The sequence below is a fragment of the Oncorhynchus mykiss genome, chromosome 3, assembly GCF_013265735.2.
Source record: "Oncorhynchus mykiss isolate Arlee chromosome 3, USDA_OmykA_1.1, whole genome shotgun sequence".
Lineage (NCBI taxonomy): Eukaryota > Metazoa > Chordata > Actinopteri > Salmoniformes > Salmonidae > Oncorhynchus > Oncorhynchus mykiss.
The window spans coordinates 61,971,551-61,992,413 of record NC_048567.1 but is presented as its reverse complement, the minus strand read 5'-3'; the positions used below and the strand labels follow the sequence as shown (position 1 = coordinate 61,992,413).

The following is a 20,863-nucleotide window of genomic DNA, read 5'->3' as shown; positions in this document are numbered from 1 at the left end:
ACTAGCTACAGTAGATGACTGTTTTTGTATTCACTATCTTTCTGTTCTCCCCCTCCCTTTGTTCTAGCCTCCGTTCTAGCTGAATTCTTTCACTGTGCGGAGAAATGTGGGCGTTGTTCTCTGTCCCTTAATGATGACATAGATGAACTTTCTGGTCCCTTAATGGGTTCCTCCAATGTCTTTGATGCTTCCCTGGGTGACAGCCTATCCTCCACCCCTGTGTTAGTATGAAGTCCAGGCTGCTTGCTTCTGATCTGGCCACTCACTGTTTAATACCAGCTTCACACACTCACTCTACCTCTGACTGCCTTCTGTATTATGTGAGTGTGTGTGTGTATGTGAGTGTGTGTGTGTATGTGAGTGTGTGTGTATGTGAGTGTGTGTGTGTGTGTATGTGAGTGTGTGTGTGTGTGTATGTGAGTGTGTGTGTGTGTGTATGTGAGTGTGTGTGTGTGTGAGTGTGTGTGTGTGTGTGTGTGTGTGTGTGTGTGTGTGTGTGTGTGTGTGAGTGAGTGTATGCATTGCCAGGTTTTTGATTGAGATGGTGAATTCTTTATAAAAGTATAGCTGTTACATTGGGACTGTGTGCTAAACAACACAAACACATCCAGAATTCATCTTTCTGTTTTCACAGTGACTCAGTATATTTCTCATCTCAACTGCTCAGGGAGAAAGACTCAACCAGCCCAGCATGAATACAGTCATTGTTACAGTTCACCATTCAGGGCAACATTCTTTTTTTGGGTAATGTCATGGTGATTAGATGAAACATTGTTGAATTTGGTGGCAATGATGATGATGTAATTGATTGCTACATTTTTTAGCTGAGCCATTTGAATGCATTAGTCACTGCACTCGTTAGTGACACGTCATTAGAGACAGATATGAAGCGTGATGACATGGGCTCGTTACAAAATACTAATTTGTTGAGGGATATGTCTCTTTCTAAGGAGCTTCATGTCTGAGGGCTTCTCAGTACATATTTGAAAGTAATAGGACATGGAATAATTTCAGCTATAAACCTAGTATTGATATGTTCCTATTGGATGATACTCTTCTCAGTTACTTTTCACCAAAAAAGTATCCTTGAATATGTGAGTATGTGTGATTGTGTCTGTCCATGCATGATGCTAGCTCATCTGTGTATGCCTTGTTTATGTGATCCATGCTCATTCTCACAACTGGTGATGAGACTGAAGCATCATGAGCACCAAAACAGGTAGAGCTGTCATTGGCTGTCTGTGATGTGAACCAATCAAATCTGTCTTCCTAAGACTTCATATTGGTTGCATGACTGCTCCACCCATTTTTATGCTTCCTGAAGCTTCCGTATCCAATCACTGTCTGCCGCCTGTGTTTGTGGTCTTGTTCTCTTGTTGTGTCTCCCTCCTCCTCCCCCATTCCTACCAATGTGTCCTTCCCCTCTGATGAACCCCGTCTGTCTATCTGTCTCTGGAAGGTCCAATGGTCCCACCTGGCTGCTCTAAAGAGCAGCATCGCCACTCCCCCTGTTGTCTCACGCTCTCATTCCTTCAGTGAGCCCATCATCCCTGGTTTTGCACACCTCAACCTACGCTCTCAGGAGCAGCACCATCAACCTGCACCCTCATCATCATCATCATCGCCCGCACACACTGACCTGCAGCCCCACCCGCAGCCTAGAGCCACTCCCCTCGAGAAGGCCCCCACAGACGACTCCCCTCCCAGGGTAAGAACAGGCCTATCCCCTGGCAAAGGAGAGTAGACTGTTAGTCATTTGACGACTTTACTAGGAAGTCTGAACTGTAGACAGGTAGACTGGTAGTCACTAGATGGCCATGCTGGAGAGGACAATACTGGAGGGAATGAGCAGAGTGACGTTGTCTCAGTAATAACTAAGATGGGGCGACCTCCTCCTTGAGCTCTGCTGCCCGACCCAAGCCCGACGGGCCCCAACATTATACATCGGGTTAGGGCAGGGTAAGGCTTATTTTTTCATCAGTAAGTAGGGTACGGGCAGGGCTCGGGTATCACTAAATTGATCACTAACATTTTGAAGCTGAGCCATTTGCTCATGCTCTGCTGCGCTGTACAGTCATATCTGACTAAGATCATAACATGGCTTCAGAAGTGCTTCAACCTAGTAAAATATAAAACAGGAGAGATTATTTCACTGGAAATCATTGTTGCTTGAGTTTTGAGTGATGAAAGTAGCTAACAGCTAACTGCTCTCTGTCTCGTCATTGAGCAGAGCAGCCCGAGCAGAGCAGCCCAAGCGGAACCGTTGCTATGGATACTCTCAGACCCAGAGCCGCCATGAGAAAAGCACATGCAGAGCGAACAGAGTGCATGAGCGAGTGACGGAGAGAGAGGAGCAGCTAATGGATTTACTAATGGAGGAAGTTATTTCTGATTTCGGGTTTTGAGCAGGGCCGGGCCTTCAATTTGTCAGAATCAATCGGACCTTAACGTCGCGGACATGGCTCGGGCTCTGACTTAAAATTCAAGCCTGTGCAGGGCTCTACCACCTCCTCACCCTGGCCTGCTGAGAGGATTCAGAGAGAGCAGAACGTTATGAAAGGATTAGAGGTCCATTTTCTGTTCTCTATTCCCCCTCTATTGTCTCTCCTCACAGAACCCTCCCTCGTTCAGCCTCCCAGACCTCAGAAGGAGACTGTTTTAAAAATAGCAGAGAAAGAAAGGTGCAGCAGCAACCACTTGAATGCTGAGTGCTTTTACATCTCAGCATTTTACAAATGCTCCCAAATGAATGGGACGCTGGAGGCTATCACAAATGAGGGGTAGGATTCCGTCTGTTCTAGGAAAATATTCATCATGTTGAAATCTAGACGTTGCCCCCCCCCCCATCTGCACAAATTAGAGGTGGAATTATTGTCCTCTCTTCACATAGGGCCTATCTATCAAACATCACTTCCTCTTCCCTGGTGAGGTATGAGTATGTAATTTCCTGTTCTGCCCCCTCCACTTCCCAAACGAGCCTCTGTTAGTGTCTCAAATCAATGTCAGTGTTAGTATTCCTTCTGAATGCAGTGGCTGTTTGTTCTGCTCTGCTTTGGATGCTGCACCCTGTTCTTAGGCTATTTTCCCTCCTGTCCCCTGGAAAATACTACAGAGGAATGCTAACAAATCAATAATATAACCTGACAACGGTGTTTGTGTTAAGTCAGGGGTTGATAAGGGGAAGAGTGTGGATATAATGTTGTCTTTTGCTGTGTATCAGACCTAACTCTTTCAGTGGGGTGACTTTACACAGTGTGGGTATGGGGGGAACATCATTTGGACATTGTAGAAACGTTGTCGGGACCTTGTAAGGATGTCTTAAAAGTGTGTCTAGCATTTGTGCTCCTGGCACCCCTATGTCACGCTCTCTCGTGCATACACGCGCTCCGAGTGTGTGTGTGTCCGTAGAGTTTGTGTGAGAGCTGGCATCTGTCTCTATGGAAGGTTCCTGTGAGGACAACGTCCAGGTCTCCAGTACTGTCATGCAGGGACTCCCCTTCCCATGGCAATGCCACACCTAGCAACCCGGTGAGCCAGAGGAAAGCAAGCAGGTACCTTTTCATGTCCCTCTTTCTTTTTCTATCTGCCCTTTCTCTGTCTTTCTCTGTCCGTCTCTCTGTCTGTCTCCCCCTCTATTGTGCTATTTCACCATCCCCCTCTCCTCTCCTCTTCTTTTCGAGTGTTCGTACTGTATTGTAAAACCTCTTCACTGTGTGTCTGTCTGTTCTCTGTGGAGTCCTGGTCTTCTCTGTGTGTGGATACTGTCTGTTCTCTGTGGAGTCCTGGTTTTCTCTGTGTGTGGATTCTGTCTGTTCTCTGTGGAGTCCTGGTCTTCTCTGTGTGTGGATACTGTGTGTCTGTCTGTTCTCTGTGGAGTCCTGGTCTTCTCTGTGTGTGGATTCTGTCTGTTCTCTGTGGAGTCCTGGTCTTCTCTGTGTGTGGATACTGTGTGTCTGTCTGTTCTCTGTGGAGTCCTGGTCTTCTCTGTGTGTGGATTCTGTCTGTTCTCTGTGGAGTCCTGGTTTTCTCTGTGTGTGGATACTGTGTGTCTGTCTCTTCTCTGTGGAGTCCTGGTCTTCTCTGTGTGTGGATTCTGTCTGTTCTCTGTAGATTCCTGGTCTTCTCTGTGTGTGGATTCTGTCTATTCTCTGTGGAGTCCTGGTCTTCTCTGTGTGTGGATACTGTGTGGGAGGCTTTTATGTAACATTACTCACTGCTCTGCCTTGTGATACATATCCTTGTCTCCTATTTGTGTGTGTGTGCACACCTTTTCTCTCTTAGCAATTCTCTATAATGCTGAGCTTCATCTCCTGTGAGACTTTGTGTGCATGTCTGTGTCTATGAAAATGTATGCGTCTATATGTCTGCCTATTAAAATGTACTGTACCAGGCAAAAGTTTGGACACCTACAGGTTTTTTCTTTATTTTTACCATTTTCAACATTGTAGAATAATAGTGAAGACATCAAAACTATGAAATAACACATATGGAATTAGGTAGTAACCAAATAAAATATATTTGAGATTTGACATTCTTCAAAGTAGCCACCACTTTGCCTTGATAACAGATCTGCACACTCTTGACATTCTCTCAACCAGCTTCATGAGATAGTCACCTGGAATGCATTTCAATTAACAGGTGTGCTTTTGTTAATTGTTAATTTGTGAAATTTCTTTCCTCCTTAATGCGTTTGAGCCAATCAGTTGTGTTGTGACAAGGTAGGGGTGGTATACAGAGAATAGCCCTATTTGGTTAAAGACTAAGTCCATATTATGGCAAGAACAGTTCAAATAAGCAAAGAGAAACGACAGTCCATCAAAACTTTAAGACATGAAGGTCAGTAAAACTTTGAAAGTTTCTTCAAGTGCAGTCGCAAAACCCATCAAGCTCTATGAGGAAACTGGCTCTCAAGAGGACCACCACAGGAAAGGAAGACCCAGAGTTACCTCTACTGCAGAGGATAAGTTCATTAGAGTTAACTGCACCTCAGATTGCAGCCAAAATAAATACTTCAGAGAGTTCAAGTAACAGACACATCTCAACATCAACTGTTCAGAGGAGACTGTGTGAATCAGGTCATCATGGTTGAATTGCTGCAAAGAAACCAATACTAAAGGACACCGATAAGAAGAGACTTGCTTGGGTCAAGAAACACGAGCAATAGACATCAGACTGGTTGAAACCTGTCCTTTGGTTTGATGAGTCCAAATGAGAGATTTTTGGTTCCAACCGCCGTGTCTTTTTGAGACGCAGAGTAGGTGAACGGATGATCTCCGCATGTGTGGTTCCCACTGTGAAGCATGGAGGAGGAGGTGTGGGGGTGCTTTGCTGGTGACATTGTTGGTGATTTATTTGAATTCAAGGCATTCTGCAGCGATACGCCATCCCATCTGGTTTGTGCTTAGCCGGACTATCATTTGTTTTTCAACAATGAGTTGGACCGCAGAGTGACGGAAAAGCAGCCAACAAGTGCTCAGCATTGGTGGGATCTCCTTCAAGACTGTTGGAAAAGCATTCCAGATGAAGCTGGTTGAGAGAATGCCAAGAGTGTGAAAGCTGTCATCAAGGCAAAGGGTGGCTACTTTCAAGAGTTTAAAATATAAGAGATATTTTGATTTGTTTAACACTTTTTTTGGTTACTACATGATTCCAAATGTGCCATTTCATTGTTTTGACGTCTTTACCATTATACTACAATGTAGAAAATAGTCAAAATAACTTAAAACCCTTGAATGAGTAGGCGTGTCCAAACTTTTGACTGGTATTGTATATATTTTGCTTATATGTAAAGTATGTGTGTCTATAATCTCTCTCCACAGTGCTGCAGCGGAGCCGCGTCTGCTGTGGGAGCGGGTGGAGAAGCTGGTCTCCAGGCCAGGCAGTGGTAGTAGTGGTAGTACTGGCAGTTCCTCTGGCTCCAGTAACTCCAGCTCTCACAGCGGCTCAGGGGAGAGATTCAGAGCCCGCTGTGAGTCTTATGTTCCCCTGATACACACACACGCGCACACACATGCATAGTCTCATGAGGAGTTTCTCACATGCACACTCTCAAGACACACACACATAACTATTGTATACAAAGTACCCAATTATTGGTAATCAAATGATAATACATTTAGCACAACATTGCAGCATTGGATTACAGTATATGATTCATTAGAGTACATTAGCCATTGAATACACTACAAAAAAATCTGCACATAGCTCTTTAGTTTACTGACCGGTATCCCCGCTGTCCCCCTCTCAGCCTCATCAAAGTCTGAGGGTTCTCCCCTTCAGCGCCCAGAGCATGCTGGGAAAACCCCAGAGGAGAGGAAGGAATTGGTCAGACCTAACCAACCGGTGGTGAGATCTTACCCCCGTAAAACTATTGGACTAGCTGACTAGTGTACTAGCTAGTGTACTAACTGGTGTTGAACGAGACCAGGTGTTGTGACAATTCAAAAAGCGGTGGAAATAACAGTTTTGAGTGGGAATGATGGTTTTACAATGATCTGACATAGTTCTTTGTGTGTTTCGCCCTTTGCGCTGTGGATTACTGGTACTCATGTGAATTCTGTAGGGGGAAATGGTAAGCTAGAGTGAAATAGTGTGTGTTTGTACTGACAATCTCATTGGCTGAAGGGTTCTGTACTAATGACTTGCCTCTCTCCTGATTGGTGCTATTTTACTCATGCTCCTTTTAACATCTCCTCCCCCATACTTCTTATATTTCTTTCTATTGGATCATTCTATCTCTCTCATGCTTGCAGCCCCTTCCTTCCTTGTATGCTCGGGTCTGGTCTTGTCATCTGATGACTCACTAACCTCTTCCAGCCTTGTAGACAGATTGGAATTATGGCAGCAGTGTGTTATTACTCATGTGGCGGCAGGTACCCTAGTGGGTACCCCGAGCTGACAAGGTAAAAATCTGTTGTTTTGCCCCTGAACAAGACAGTTAACCCACTGTTCCTAGGCCATCATTGAAAATAAGGATTTGTTCTTAACTGACTTGCCTAGTTAAATCTCCTGTTGGATTTGCTACTCACTGGCCCACTCCTCATTTGCTGGAGCACCTGTGACTTCACTTCCTCCCCAAGCAGCTTCCTGCATCCTGTCTCCTGCATTTAACCCTGCGAATGACACGGCAACAAATCCACAACCCGGAAAACGAGAGCTAAAAGAGAGAGAGAGAGAGAGACTGAAAGAGAGAGAGAAGGGGAAGGAAACCGAATTTGACCTCTAACCTCTGACCCCCACCCTTCTTTCTAGGACCTGACGGCACTGGCCAAAGAGCTGCGTGCAGTGGAGGACGTTCCACGCCCCCACAAGGTGACGGACTACTCCTCATCCAGTGAAGAGTCGGGCACCACAGATGAGGATGATGATGAAGAGGTGGACCAGGAGGGTGGGGAGGAGTCTACCTCAGGACCAGAGGACTCTCGGGCTGTGTACGTATTGGAGGAACTGTACCTAAACCCCAACCCTATCCCTACTCACAATGACATCATATTGCAATGACATTTGAGCGTGTGAAGGAAAATGAATGTGATTAGAACAATCTCTTCCTGATTCTCTGTTTATGCCACCTCCAGCTCTTCGAGGCTGAGCAACGGGGAGACGGAGTCTGTGAAGACTATGATCGTTCACGAGGAGGGCGAGAGTGACGCTAAAACCACACCCTGTAAAGATGGCACTCTGATCGTCAGACCGGTAAGGCCAACACCCAGGCCACCCCATCCACCTCTCTTATAACAACATATCAGTCACACACTGTAAACCCTTTTAGTTATTTTATTGTGATATTTCACTCATTTGTCCTTTTATGGTTTATCCACTGTGTTTAATATTGTGTTGGACCTTGCTTTGTTATTTGTTCTCTCATTGTTTACTTTGTGTTGCTGGTGAAGCCAATGGGTCAGGGTTAGAATGGAAAGGGCTTTGTTAACCTGAAGAAATGCACCCACTCCCAGTATTAACCACTGGTTCTCCCATTGGACGACAGCATAGTCCTGCAACAGATTGAACATCATAAAATGCCTCCAATAAAGTCCTAAAGTCCTAGAAATAATATAGAGTAAAATTACACTGTTGGTCTCTGTTATTGACAATTCTCTTTTACTTAATCCCCAAATGAATGAGTCTGAAGTCTCTTACAGTAGTAGACTGTAGCTTCAGTAGACTACTTCAGTAGACTAGCCTTCCCTTAACACAAGTAGCCAATAGAATCCCTCCTCCTCAGGGAAATAAACTTAGACCCAAAGTGTGCCCCTGTTCTTACTTCCAGAGTGCAGGTGACAGCAAAAAGCGACCTGTCCCCAGCCCTGGTCAAGGCCCTGTCCTTGGCTTTGTCCCCAGCCCCGGGCTAATTCACCCTGCCCTCCAGGGCCACCCCGTTCTCCAAGGCCACCAGGAGAGAAATGGCTTTGCAGGCCGCATTCACCTCCTGCCTGACCTGATCCAGCAGAGCCACCACTCCCCCTCCTCCTCTGCCTCCTCCTCCCCCTCCTCCTCCAGCCTGACCAGCCCCACCATGTCAATGTCCCCCCAGAGCCCCCTGGACAAGCTCAGCATGCTACTGGAGGTATGTCCCTCTTAGCCTCCTTCTGGCCCATGGTCCTCCCTCAGGCCTGGGTCTGTTAGGAACTGGTTGCATCTGGTGGTGCTCTCTCTGTCTCTGGCCACCTGGTGGTGTTGTCTCTCTCTCTCTCTCTCTCTCTGGACACCTAGTGGTGGTGTCTCTGGCCACCTAGTGGTGGTGTCTCTGGTCACCTGGTGGTGGTCTCTTTCTCTCTCTCTTTCTCTCTCTCTATCTGGTGTTGTCTCCAGTGGCGGTTCTAGACCATTTCAACTGGGGGGGCCAAGCTGGGGCCAGTTGTACTGTTGAGGGGTCAGTAACGGATGTTTAAAAAAAAAGAACGATAGCAAAAATTAGTTATGTAAAAATGATTTCATACTCCACATTTAGGGGGGCCACAAGGGGGTCCAAAATTGTTGTCACAGGGGCATTTTACATAATTTATAATTTTTTATACTTTTTTTTTTTAGACTAGGTTTGTGCTGGCTTACATCTCCTCGGAGGCTCATTTTGATTATTATTTGTGGCTTTTAGTCACAGATGATTAAAGACATATTCCAGAAACCCTCGTTGGACTAGGCTACAACATAGCATATTTCAGGAATAAACACAGGTAATTATTTGACCATGAAAAGCCATTCCTTGAGATATGTTTTTGTTCCTCAACTTTTGTTATTACCTGAACATTCCATCTGTTTTACCCACCACTATAGATACTTCTTGTTTTTGCCTGTTTCTCTTTAATTCACTGTATGATTTTGTGAATTGTTTTTCCTGTACCTGATTTCTCTATGCTCCTTACACCTGCCCCAGTTTCTTGGTTCTGTATTTCTATTTTTTTGTTTTGTGGTATTTATGGAGCTATGGGAAATGGCGTTTCATGTTTATACGTACACAAACTGCTGCCATTGTAGCCTTGGTCTAGGAGTTGGCTGGTAAGTCAATGACATAATGATTATATATGTCTATATGTTATTCTATTTACCTGCTTCTCTAGAGCCATTCTTCCAGCAACAGCATGCAGAAGCACAAGTCCTCCTCCTCCTTCACTCCCTTTATTGATCCACGCCTCCTCCAGGTCTCTCCATCCGGCGCCGCTCTCAATAACCTGGGTAAGCCCCTCCCACCAGCTCCCAGCCCTCTTATTGGGCGACCAGCATTATCTGAGGGGTTCTCTCCAGTGTCAACAAACCTTGTGTTCGTTTCTGAGGCAACACCAGAGAACACCCGTTTATTCCAAACAAACGTTATAGAGATGTATACTAAATATAGAACATTTATAGAAACGTATACTAAATATACAGAACTGAATATATATGGTAGTAATACATAATCAGTTTGTATTTCCAACTGAATCCCTTCCTTGTCCTCTGCAGCTTTTGGGAACGACGCCAGGCTGGCAGAGGCACTGAGGGCGGACCCGTCACGTAAAGGCTCCGTGGTCAATGTGAACCCTGTCAACACACGACCACAAAGCGACACCCCAGAGATCCGCAAGTATAAGAAGAGGTTTAACTCTGAGATCCTGTGTGCAGCACTCTGGGGTGAGTGGTCACAATTATCTCTGCTATGTAGTTATCACAGTAATATTAGTCTTCACTACCAGGTGACAGCAATCTAAATGCCAAACTGTGTGTGTGTAGGAGTGAACCTCCTGGTGGGCACAGAGAGTGGTCTGATGCTGCTGGACCGTAGTGGTCAGGGGAAGGTCTACCCCCTAATCAGCCGACGCCGCTTCCAACAGATGGACGTACTAGAGGGACTCAACGTCCTGGTCACTATATCAGGTACACACACACAGTTACTATACATAGATGGGAATACAGACATTCAAACACGTGCGCGACACACACTATTGTACACATTTACTACACGTACATGGCTAGGGCTGATTTCAAGGTTTTACTGCTAACCTACAAAGCATTACATGGGCTTGCTCCTATCTATCTTTCCGATTTGGTCCTGTCGTACATACCTACATGTACACAACTGTCACAAGACGCAGGCCTCCTAATTGTCCCTAGAATTTCTAAGCAAACAGCTGGAGGCAGGGCTTTCTCCTATAGAGCTCAATTTTCATGGAATGGTCTGCCTGCCCATGTGGGAGACGCAGATTTGGTCTCAACCTTTATTAAGTCTTTATTGAAGACTCATCTCTTCAGTAGGTCCTATGATTGAGTGTAGTCTGGCCCAGGGGAGCGAAGGTGAACGGAAAAGCACTGGAGCGACGAACCGCCCTTGCGGTCTCTGCCTGGCCGGATCCCCTCTCTCCACTTGGATTCTCTGCCTCTAACCCTATTACGAGGGGTGAGTCACTGGCTTACTGGTGCTCTTCCATGCCGTCCCTAGGAGGGGTGCGTCACTTGAGTGGGTTGAGTCACTGACGTGATCTTCCTGTCCGGGTTGGCGGCCCCCCTCGTGTTTGTACCGTGGGGGAGATCTTCGTGGGCTGTACTCAGCCTTGTCTCAGGGTAGTAAGTTGGTGGTTTGCGGATATCCCTCTAGTGGTGTGGGGGCTGTGCTTCGGAAAAGTGGATGGGGTTATATCCTGCCTGGTTGGCCCTTTCCGAGGGTATCATTGGACAGGGCCACAGTGTCTCCCGACCCCTCCTGTCTCAGCCTCCAGTATCTATGCTGCAATAGTTTAGGTGTTGGAGGGCTAGGGTCAGTCTGTTATATCTGATGTAGTAATTATCCTGTCTTATCCGGTGTCCTGTGTGAATTTAAGTATGCTCCCTTTAATTCTCTCTCTCCTCTCCCGGAGGACCTAAGCCCTGGGACCATGCCTCAGGACTATCTGTCCTGATGACTCCTTGCTGTCCCCAGTCCACCTGGTTGTGCTGCTGCTCCAGTTTTAACCGTTCTGCCTGCGGCTATGGTACCCTGACCTGTTCATCGGACGTGCTACCTTATTCCTGACCTGCTGTTTTCGACTCTCTCTTCCGCACCTGTCTCGACTCTGAATGCTCGGCTATGAAAAGCCAACTGACATTTCTCCCGAGGTGCTGACCTGTTGCACCCTCTACAACCACTGTGATTATTATTATTTGATCCTGCTGGTCATCTATGAACGTTTGAACATTTTGGCCATGTTCTGTTATAATCTCCACCCGGCACAGCCAGAAGAGGACTGGCCACCCCTCATAGCCTGGTTCCTCTCTAGGTTTCTTCCTAGGTTCTGGCCTTTCTAGGGAGTTTTTCCTAGCCACCCTGCTTCTATATCTGGGGTTTTAGGCTGGGTTTCTGTATAAGCACTTGTGGCGTCTGCTGATGTAAAAAGGGCTTTATAAATACATTTGATTGATTGATGGAAAAACAGACATGCACACAGATGTAAGGGGTCTAAGTGATCTCTCTGAGACCGTTCGTGCAAAGCAGACATAGTGTCTGACTGTAGGTTCCTGCTTCTCTTTCCTGTGCTGTGGTCACATAATTGACTGTAGCAACCATCCAACGCTCGCTGGTCTGTGTCACACAGTGTTGCGTCGGATGTCACAACAGAGGAAATTGAGTAAATGGCCAGTTAGTGTAGGACGTCATACACTGAGTGTCCAAAACGTTAAGAACATGTTAAATCCAACGCTTCCCACAGCTCTGTCAAGTTGGCTGGTGGACCATTCTTGATACACACGGGAAACTGTTGAGTGTGAAAAACCCAGCAGCGTTGAAGTTGTTGATGCAAACCGGTGTGCCTTTTGTCTTGCCCAATCACCCTCTGAATGGCACATGCACAATCCATGTCTCAATTGTCTCAAGGCTTAAATCCTTCTTAAACCTGTCTTCTCCCCTTCATCTACACTGATTGAAATGGATTTAACAGGTGACATCAATAAGGGATCCTATCTTTTTCACCTGGATTCACCTGGTGTCATGGAAAGAGCAGGTGTTCATAATGTGTTGTGCACACAATGTATACATGTATTGCATGTCCACTGACACACACACACACACACACACATACACACACAAAGATTTCCATGATGGAAACACTGATTGCAGTCTGATTGCAGTGTCATCTGTCAGTTTGATGTCATATTGCAATGAAGGAAAAAACGGGTCCATGCTCATGAGACGTGGAGATAACTTGACGTTGCTTCTTCCATTTTTAGCGTAGATAGAAATACTTACGTTTTATCCTTCAAGCCATTGTCGTTGTACTGCATCATTCTCAGTAGATGAATATGAAAGTTGTGTGTGACGACTTGTTGGTCAATTCACCGAAAATGTTATTTGTCTTCTAAAATTTCCACAACCTCAATGTACATTCACAAACACAGTTTTCCATTATGTTGCAACGTGTTGTCAAATATATACAGTACAGGTTGTGCAAAAATACAGACCCTGTCAGTTCCTCTGTTCTAGTATCCATAATGTCAATCACAATTGAAACAAATAATTCAATTCTCTAATTCAAACATTGCTGCAGGGACTTGCATCCATTCAGCCTCGAGCATTAGTGAGGTTGGGAACCGATGTTGGGCGATTAGGTCAGGCTTGCAGTCGGCATTCCAATTAATCCTAAAGGTGTTCGATGGGGTTGAGGTCATGGTTCTGTGCAGGCAAGTCAAGTTCTTCCACACCGATCTCAACAAAAAAAATCTGTATGGACCAAGCTTTGTGCACAGGGGCATTGTCATACTGAAACAGGAAAGGGCCTTCCACAAACTGTTGCCACAAAGTTGGAAGCACAGAACCATCTAGAATGTCACTGTATGCTGTAGTGTTAAGATTTCCCTTCACTGAAACTAAGGGGCTTAGCCCGAACCATGGAAAACAGCCCCAGGCCATTATTCCTCCACTAAACTTGACAGTTGGTGCTACGCATTCGGGCAGGTAGGTAGCATTTTCCTGGCATCCGCTAAACTTCGATTCGTCTGTTGGACTGCCAGATGGTGAAGCGTGATTCATCACTCCAGAGAACACGTTTCCACTGCTCAAGAGTCCAATAGCGGTAAGCTTTACACCACTCCAGCCGACGCCTGTCAATTTGACTAGTTGGAAAGGTGGCATCCTATGACGGTGCCAAATTGAAAGTCACTGAGCTCTTCAGTAAGGCCATTCTACTGCCAATATTTGTCTATGGAGATTGCATGGCTGTGTACACGGTTTTCTACACCTGTCAGCAACGGGTGTGGCTGAAATAGCGGAATCCACTAATTTGAAGGGGTGTCCACACAGTTTTTGTATATATTGTGTACCTCCATTCATTGCAATAAGTTTGTACAATAAAACAACCTCTCTCCACCCATTATATGGAAGTAGGATGAAGGTCCCCCTACACACTGATCTTGGGTCAGTTTGGCCCACACTAATGGTAGATTTGGAGAGCGGAAGCTGATCCTAGATCTGTACCTAAGGGAAACTTCACCCCTGTGCCATTACATTTAGATACTGTATCGTAGGTGCATTGTAGGTACCCAGACCCTTGACTATTCCCCTTGTCTGACCCTGTCTCGTGCAGGCAAGAAGAACAAGCTGCGTGTTTACTATCTGTCCTGGCTGAGGAACAAGATCCTGCACAACGACCCTGAGGTGGAGAAGAAACAGGGCTGGGTCACTGTGGGAGACCTGGAGGGCGCTGTGCACTACAAAGTTGGTACGTTCCATCTTCAACATGCATCTGGCCAGTAGGGTTAAAAGGATGGGATGTTATGATGTGGGGAGAAAATGCATTTTTTTTAGGACCGTTTTTTCATAGAAATTGATGTTATGGTCATGTCTGCACAACATGTTTACGAACCACCAAAGACCTGTTGATTTTTCATATGACCCTCCAAATGAACCAAACAATGTTTTATCTCAGTTGGTCTTCATCCACTATGTTAGAATCACTATCTGAAAGACAGCCAGAGTAGGGTACATAATACACTGGCACAGCACGTCATGTCATGACTGCAACATGGAAGAGAAAGTCCAGAGTTTTGTAATGATAGGTACATGAACTTCCTGGAAGAGACGAGACCAGAATGTTCTGTCTCACGTTCCATCTCCCCAGATTAGTGATGTCACAGGGCAAAGTCCTGAATTTGCTGTTGGAAACCCTGCCTCTCTGTCAGCTGTCGGTCAGGCCATCTATGTTCTGCCCATGAGTTTAAGCCTTAGAATCGTATATACTTTTTTTTGTGGGAAAGTACACAACTGCTTCCTAATATGAAATACCCTCGGTCTACCCAGCGAACTCCATGTCCCAATTCTGTCACTTCTCTGAGTAAGATAATAAGACTGTAATATTATGTCAGCTAAAAGTATTTTGGTAGAATTACATTTCCTACTAATAATAGTACTGGGACTGAGAACTTAAAAACAAGTCTGCTGAACAATTAATCAAATTACCTTAAAATTGCATTGCTTGCACACATTTCACAGTAAGGTTGCATTTAGCACGTGGCAAATTAAATTTGATTTTGATACTGTCATTTAAAAGTCTTGAGGATGCTCTGAATTAACCCTGTCAGTTGGCTCCTCATCTTCCTCATGTATCCCAACTGTTTTATTTCCCAGTGAAATACGAGAGGATCAAGTTTTTGGTTCTGGCCCTGAAGAACTCGGTGGAGGTCTATGCATGGGCACCGAAGCCCTACCACAAGTTCATGGCTTTCAAGGTGAACATTAAGGAAACCTAAGATGCCTATGGGAGCGAGTCACTTCCATCTATTCAATCAGTTATGCAGCTATTGTGAATTGTTATGACAATCTTACAATGACACACACTGCTGTATGTGAATGACCTTTGCCCCTTGGTTGACCCCTGCAGTCGTTTGGTGACCTGGTGCATAAGCCCCTGCTGGTTGACCTGACGGTGGAGGAAGGTCAGAGATTAAAGGTCATCTATGGCTCCAGTAACGGATTTCATGCCGTTGACGTGGACTCGGGGGCAGTCTACGACATCTACCTGCCCACCCATGTAAAATAAACACTAGTGTCTGTGTATCCTCTCCTCCCTCATCCCCTTCTTTTCTTCCTCTATTTTTCCATGGATAACTTCACTATTGAATTAACATGATTGAATTAACATGGTTCCCCGTCTTTCTCTCTCCCTTCTCCCTCTGTCTCCCTCTGTAGATCCAGACCAGTATCCAGTCCCATGCCATCATCATCCTGCCCAACACAGATGGCATTGAGCTGCTAGTGTGTTACGAGGACGAGGGTGTCTATGTCAACACCTATGGACGCATCACCAAGGACGTGGTGCTGCAGTGGGGCGAGATGCCCACTTCTGTGGGTAGGTGGAGACACACACACGTACAAATACACATACACACTCATACAATAGGTCCTTAAATTAAATGTTTGAACATGTTAACTCGGTTGTCATACCAGCCACTCACCCCCCTGTCCCACTCTTTGTCTTTCTATGTAGCCTACATACGTTCTAACCAGATTATGGGCTGGGGGGAGAAGGCCATAGAGATCAGGTCTGTGGAGACCGGACACCTGGACGGGGTCTTCATGCACAAGAGAGCCCAGAGACTCAAGTTCCTGTGTGAGAGAAATGACAAGGTTAGACCCCTAGACACATACACAAACCAGTGTTTCCTTAAGACGGTAATAACCGGCTTTTGTCTGATACAAAAAAATGGAAAATCAGATAAATACATTCAAAAATGTAACTTAGACCTACTGGTTGTATGAATTTGGGATCTACCGTCCCACAACTGTCCCAGAGTCTGTTTTGAATAGGCTATTTCTTTCTCGACCAGCTGACCAATAGAATCGGTAGCCTAAACGTTTCTAGTATAGTAGATTGACATAGGCTAGTGATTTTGCTGTTCGTTACTCATCTTGTTGGCTGTGGAAAAGTAAATATGTTATTCTAATGTTCAAAGTGCACATAAGAATTCAGTAAGGACTGCACATCGTTGCATCCTCGACTTGCATGTTCTGTTATGATGAATTACCATAACCTAAATGTGATTTCTGTCATTCTGAGCCCCGTGGGTGGACGCCCTAATCAGGTTACACACCAATGCGTATGGGTCCGGTAAATTTCTCAAATGTCCGGTAAATTAAAATGCTGCCTGTCAAATGTCCGGCGCCACATTTTCCTAACGGAAACCCTGGCACGTACACACACACACACACACACCACACACACCACACATACATTTGGAGGTAATTACCTAGGTTGATGGCTGTTTACACTAATAACTCTGTCCCTCTCAGAGCTCCGTCTCCTGTTTGTGTGTCACAAAGCGCTGACTCATCCTGTGTCCCAAGCAGACTCGGCACCCCATTCACTGAGTATCAATCGATCAATCATTCCATTGAAACACAGGGTATTTTTAGACAGACAGCAATTAGGCTAAAGTGGCCATCAAAGCTAGTTTCTGACCCTTCACTCTCCTTTGTTAACTAGTGGAGTAGGCAAAGTAATGCACAGCTATACACCAACTATACCCCCCCTGCTTCATTAAGAATGGCAAAATAAGGTTTTTGGTGCCTTTTTTGTATTTCATGTTCGGGAACCTTTTAGCCTCTGTTGGATTTCTGTTATACACACCAATTAAGAGCTGAACTAGCTAGTATGTTAGATGAGTGGGACCAACCACAAAGCAGAAGCAGCTAAACTGGTGGAGAGAGCTAGTCTAGCCGTAGTTTCCCCATTTCCTATAGTCTCTCAATAATGGGAAAGATGTACAGACATTATGTGAGGTTGAAAAAACTCCAAGGCACTCATTGGTTAGTTATAAAATCCCAATATAATTTTCAGTTTCTTTATCTGGTAGAAATTAATATTTTTGTAGCTTTTATTTAACTAGGCAAGTCGCACAATTCTTATTTACAATGACGGCCTACACCGGCCAAACCCAGGCAACACTGGGCCAATTGTGCACTGCCCTATGGGACTGCCCTATTGGACAATCATAGCCGGTTGTGATACAGCCTGTATTCGAACCAGGGTGTCTGTAGCCTTAGACCGCTGCGCCACTCGGGAGCCCAATATAGTGTTTCTGAGAATCACCAAATACTACACTTAACAAAAATATAAACTCAACATGTAAAGTGTTGGTCCCATGTTTCATGAACTGAAATAAAATATCTCAGAAATATTCCACACGCACGAAAAGCGTATTTCTCTCAAATTTTGTGCACAAATTTGTTTACATTCCTGTTATGAGCATTTCTCCTTTGCCAAGATAAGCCATCCACCTGACAGGTGTGGCATATCAATAAGCTGATTAAACAGCATGATCATTACACAGGTGCATCTTGTGTTGGGGACAATAAAAGGCCACTCTAAAATGTGCCGTTTTGTCACACAACACAATGCAACAGATTTCTACATTTTTGAGTGAGTGTGCAATTGGCATGCTGACTGCAGGAATGTCCGCCTGAGCTTTGAATTGAATGTTCATTCCCCAACATAAGCCACCTCCAACGTAGTTTTAGAGAATTTGGCAGTACGCCCAACTGGCCTCCCAACCGCAGACCATGTATATGGTGTCTTGTGGGCGAGCGGTTTGTGAACAGAGTGCCCCATGGTGGCGGTGGGGTTATGGTATGGGCAGGCATAAACTGGGGACAATGAACACACTAGCGTTTTATCTATTGGCAATTTAAATGCACAAAAAATACTGCGACGAGATTGAGGCCCACTTTTTTTTAAGGTATCTGTGACCATCAGATATACAGTGCCTTGCGAAAGTATTCAGCCCCCTTGAACTTTGCGACCTTTAGCCACATTTCAGGCTTCAAACATAAAGATATAAAACTGTATTTTTTTGTGAAGAATCAACAACAAGTGGGACACAATCATGAAGTGGAACGACATTTATTGGATATTTCAAACTTTTTTAACAAATCAAAAACTGAAAAATTGGGCGTGCAAAATTATTCAGCCCCCTTAAGTTAATACTTTGTAGCGCCACCTTTTGTTGCGATTACAGCTGTAAGTCGCTTGGGGTATGTGTCTATCAGTTTTGCACATCGAGAGACTGAAATTTTTTCCCATTCCTCCTTGCAAAACAGCTCGAGCTCAGTGAGGTTGGATGGAGAGCATTTGTGAACAGCAGTTTTCAGTTCTCTCCACAGATTCTCGATTGGATTCAGGTCTGGACTTTGACTTGGCCATTCTAACACCTGGATATGTTTATTTTTGAACCATTCCATTGTAGATTTTTCTTTATGTTTTGGATTATTGTCTTGTTGGAAGACACATCTTTTGCAGACTCCATCAGGTTTTCTTCCAGAATGGTCCTGTATTTGGCTCCATCCATCTTCCCATCAATTTTAACCATATTCCCTGTCCCTGCTGAAGAAAAGCAGGCCCAAACCATGATGCTGCCACCACCATGTTTGACAGTGGGGATGGTGTGTTCAGCTGTGTTGCTGTGTTGCCAAACATAACGTTTTGCATTGTTGCCAAAAAGTTCAATTTTGGATTCATCTGACCAGAGCACCTTCTTCCACATGTTTGGTGTCTCCCCCAGGTGGCTTGTGGCAAACTTTAAACAACACTTTTTATGGATATCTTTAAGAAATGGCTTTCTTCTTGCCACTCTTCCATAAAGGCCAGATTTGTGCAATATATGACTGATTGTTGTCCTATGGACAGAGTCTCCCACCTCAGCTGTAGATCTCTGCAGTTCATCCAGAGTGATCATGGGCCTCTTGGCTGCATCTCTGATCAGTCTTCTCCTTGTATGAGCTGAAAGTTTAGAGGGACGGCCAGGTCTTGGTAGATTTGCAGTGGTCTGATACTCCTTCCATTTCAATATTATCGCTTGCACAGTGCTCTTTGGGATGTTTAAAGCTTGGGAAATCTTTTTGTATCCAAATCCGACTTTAAACTTCTTCACAACAGTATCTCGGACCTGCCTGGTGTGTTCCTGGTTTTTCATGATGCTCTCTGCGCTTTTAACGGACCTCTGAGACTATCACAGTGCAGGTGCATTTATACGGAGACTTGATTACACACAGGTGGATTGTATTTATCATCATTAGTCATTTAGGTCAACATTGGATCATTCAGAGATCCTCACTGAACTTCTGGAGAGAGTTTGCTGCACTGAAAGTAAAGGGGCTGAATAATTTTGCACGCCCAATTTTTCAGTTTTTGATTTGTTAAAAAAGTTTGAAATATCCAATAAATGTTGTTCCACTTCATGATTGTGTCCCACTTGTTGTTGATTCTTCACAAAAAAATACAGTTTTATATCTTTATGTTTGAAGCCTGAAATGTGGCAAAAGGTCGCAAAGTTCAAGGGGGCCGAATACTTTCGCAAGGCACTGTATATCTGTATGCCCAGTCATGTGAAATCCATAGATTAGGGCCTAATGAATTGATTTCACTTCATTTTAATACACTTGCAATATTTAATTTTCCAGATGTTCCCATTACATTAATCCAGCGTTGTGGGGACAATGTTGTGATGTACAGTCCGTTTCCTGCAGGCTTGGATGTCAGTCAGGCTTGTGTGTTTTTCTCCAGTGTCTCTGCCATGCTACTCTAATTTACATTAACAGTCAAAAGTTTGGACATACCTACTCATTCAAGGGTTTTTCTTAATTTTTTTTATTATTTTCTACATTGTAGAATAATAGTGAAGACATCAAAACTATGAAATCACACACATGGAATCATGTACTAACCAAAGAAATTGTTAAACAAATCTAAATATATTTTAGATTCTTCAAAGTAGCCACCCTTTTCCTTGATGACAGCTTTGCATACTCTCAACCAGCTTCATGAGGAATGCCTTTCCAACAGTCTAGAAGAAGTTCCCACATATGCTGAGCACTTGTTGACTACGTTTCCTTCACTCTGGGGTTCAACTCATCCAAACCATCTCAATTGGGTTGAGGTTGGGTGATTGTGGAGGCCAGGTCATCTGATGCAGCACCATCGCTCTCCTTCTTGGTCATAGCCCTTACACAACCTGGAGGTGTGTTCTGGGTCATTGTCCTGTTGAAAAATTATACTGCCAATGTTTGTCTATGGAGATTGTGTGGCTGGGTGCTCGATTTTGTACACCTGTCAGCAATGGGTGTGGTTGAAATAGCTGAATTCCGACTCCTGTGGCGGGCCGGGCGCAGTGCACGCTAACCAGGTAGCCAGGTAAAGGTGTTTCCTCCGACACATTGGTGCAGCTGGCTTCCGGGTTGGATGCGCGCTGTGTTTCTTGGTTGGTTGTGTTTCGGAGGACGCATGGCTTTCGACCTTCGTCTCTCCCAAGCCCGTACGGGAGTTGTAGCGATGAGACAAGATAGTAACTACTAACAATTGGATACCACTAAATTGGGGATTATTATTATTTTTTTTTGAATTTTACCCCTTTTTCTCCCCAATTTCATGGTATCCAATTG

The 20,863-nt window shown here is 44.8% G+C and overlaps 1 protein-coding gene across 24 annotated transcripts in view; it reads left to right on the top strand.

The window, feature by feature from the left end:
• Positions 1–20,863, top strand: part of LOC110520327 (mitogen-activated protein kinase kinase kinase kinase 4) — a 114,544-nt gene that overhangs the window by 88,758 nt on the left and 4,923 nt on the right. For 6 of the 24 annotated variants that reach the window (XM_036974840.1, XM_036974838.1, XM_036974845.1 and 3 more), the window contains 16 exons: positions 1,460–1,708; positions 3,445–3,551; positions 5,820–5,968; positions 6,248–6,345; positions 6,563–6,571; positions 7,252–7,430; positions 7,575–7,692; positions 8,267–8,563; positions 9,555–9,669; positions 9,934–10,101; positions 10,201–10,344; positions 14,019–14,153; positions 15,059–15,159; positions 15,312–15,461; positions 15,620–15,779; positions 15,918–16,057. In XM_036974840.1, the coding sequence (XP_036830735.1) occupies positions 1,460–1,708; positions 3,445–3,551; positions 5,820–5,968; positions 6,248–6,345; positions 6,563–6,571; positions 7,252–7,430; positions 7,575–7,692; positions 8,267–8,563; positions 9,555–9,669; positions 9,934–10,101; positions 10,201–10,344; positions 14,019–14,153; positions 15,059–15,159; positions 15,312–15,461; positions 15,620–15,779; positions 15,918–16,057 (2,319 nt within the window). Of the gene's footprint in view, positions 1–67; positions 411–634; positions 1,709–3,444; positions 3,552–5,819; positions 5,969–6,247; positions 6,346–6,562; positions 6,572–7,251; positions 7,431–7,574; positions 7,693–8,266; positions 8,564–9,091; positions 9,171–9,554; positions 9,670–9,933; positions 10,102–10,200; positions 10,345–14,018; positions 14,154–15,058; positions 15,160–15,311; positions 15,462–15,619; positions 15,780–15,917; positions 16,058–20,863 lie in introns of those variants that run through there. The other 18 variants (XM_036974859.1, XM_036974846.1, XM_036974857.1 and 15 more) reach the window with 12 other exon arrangements.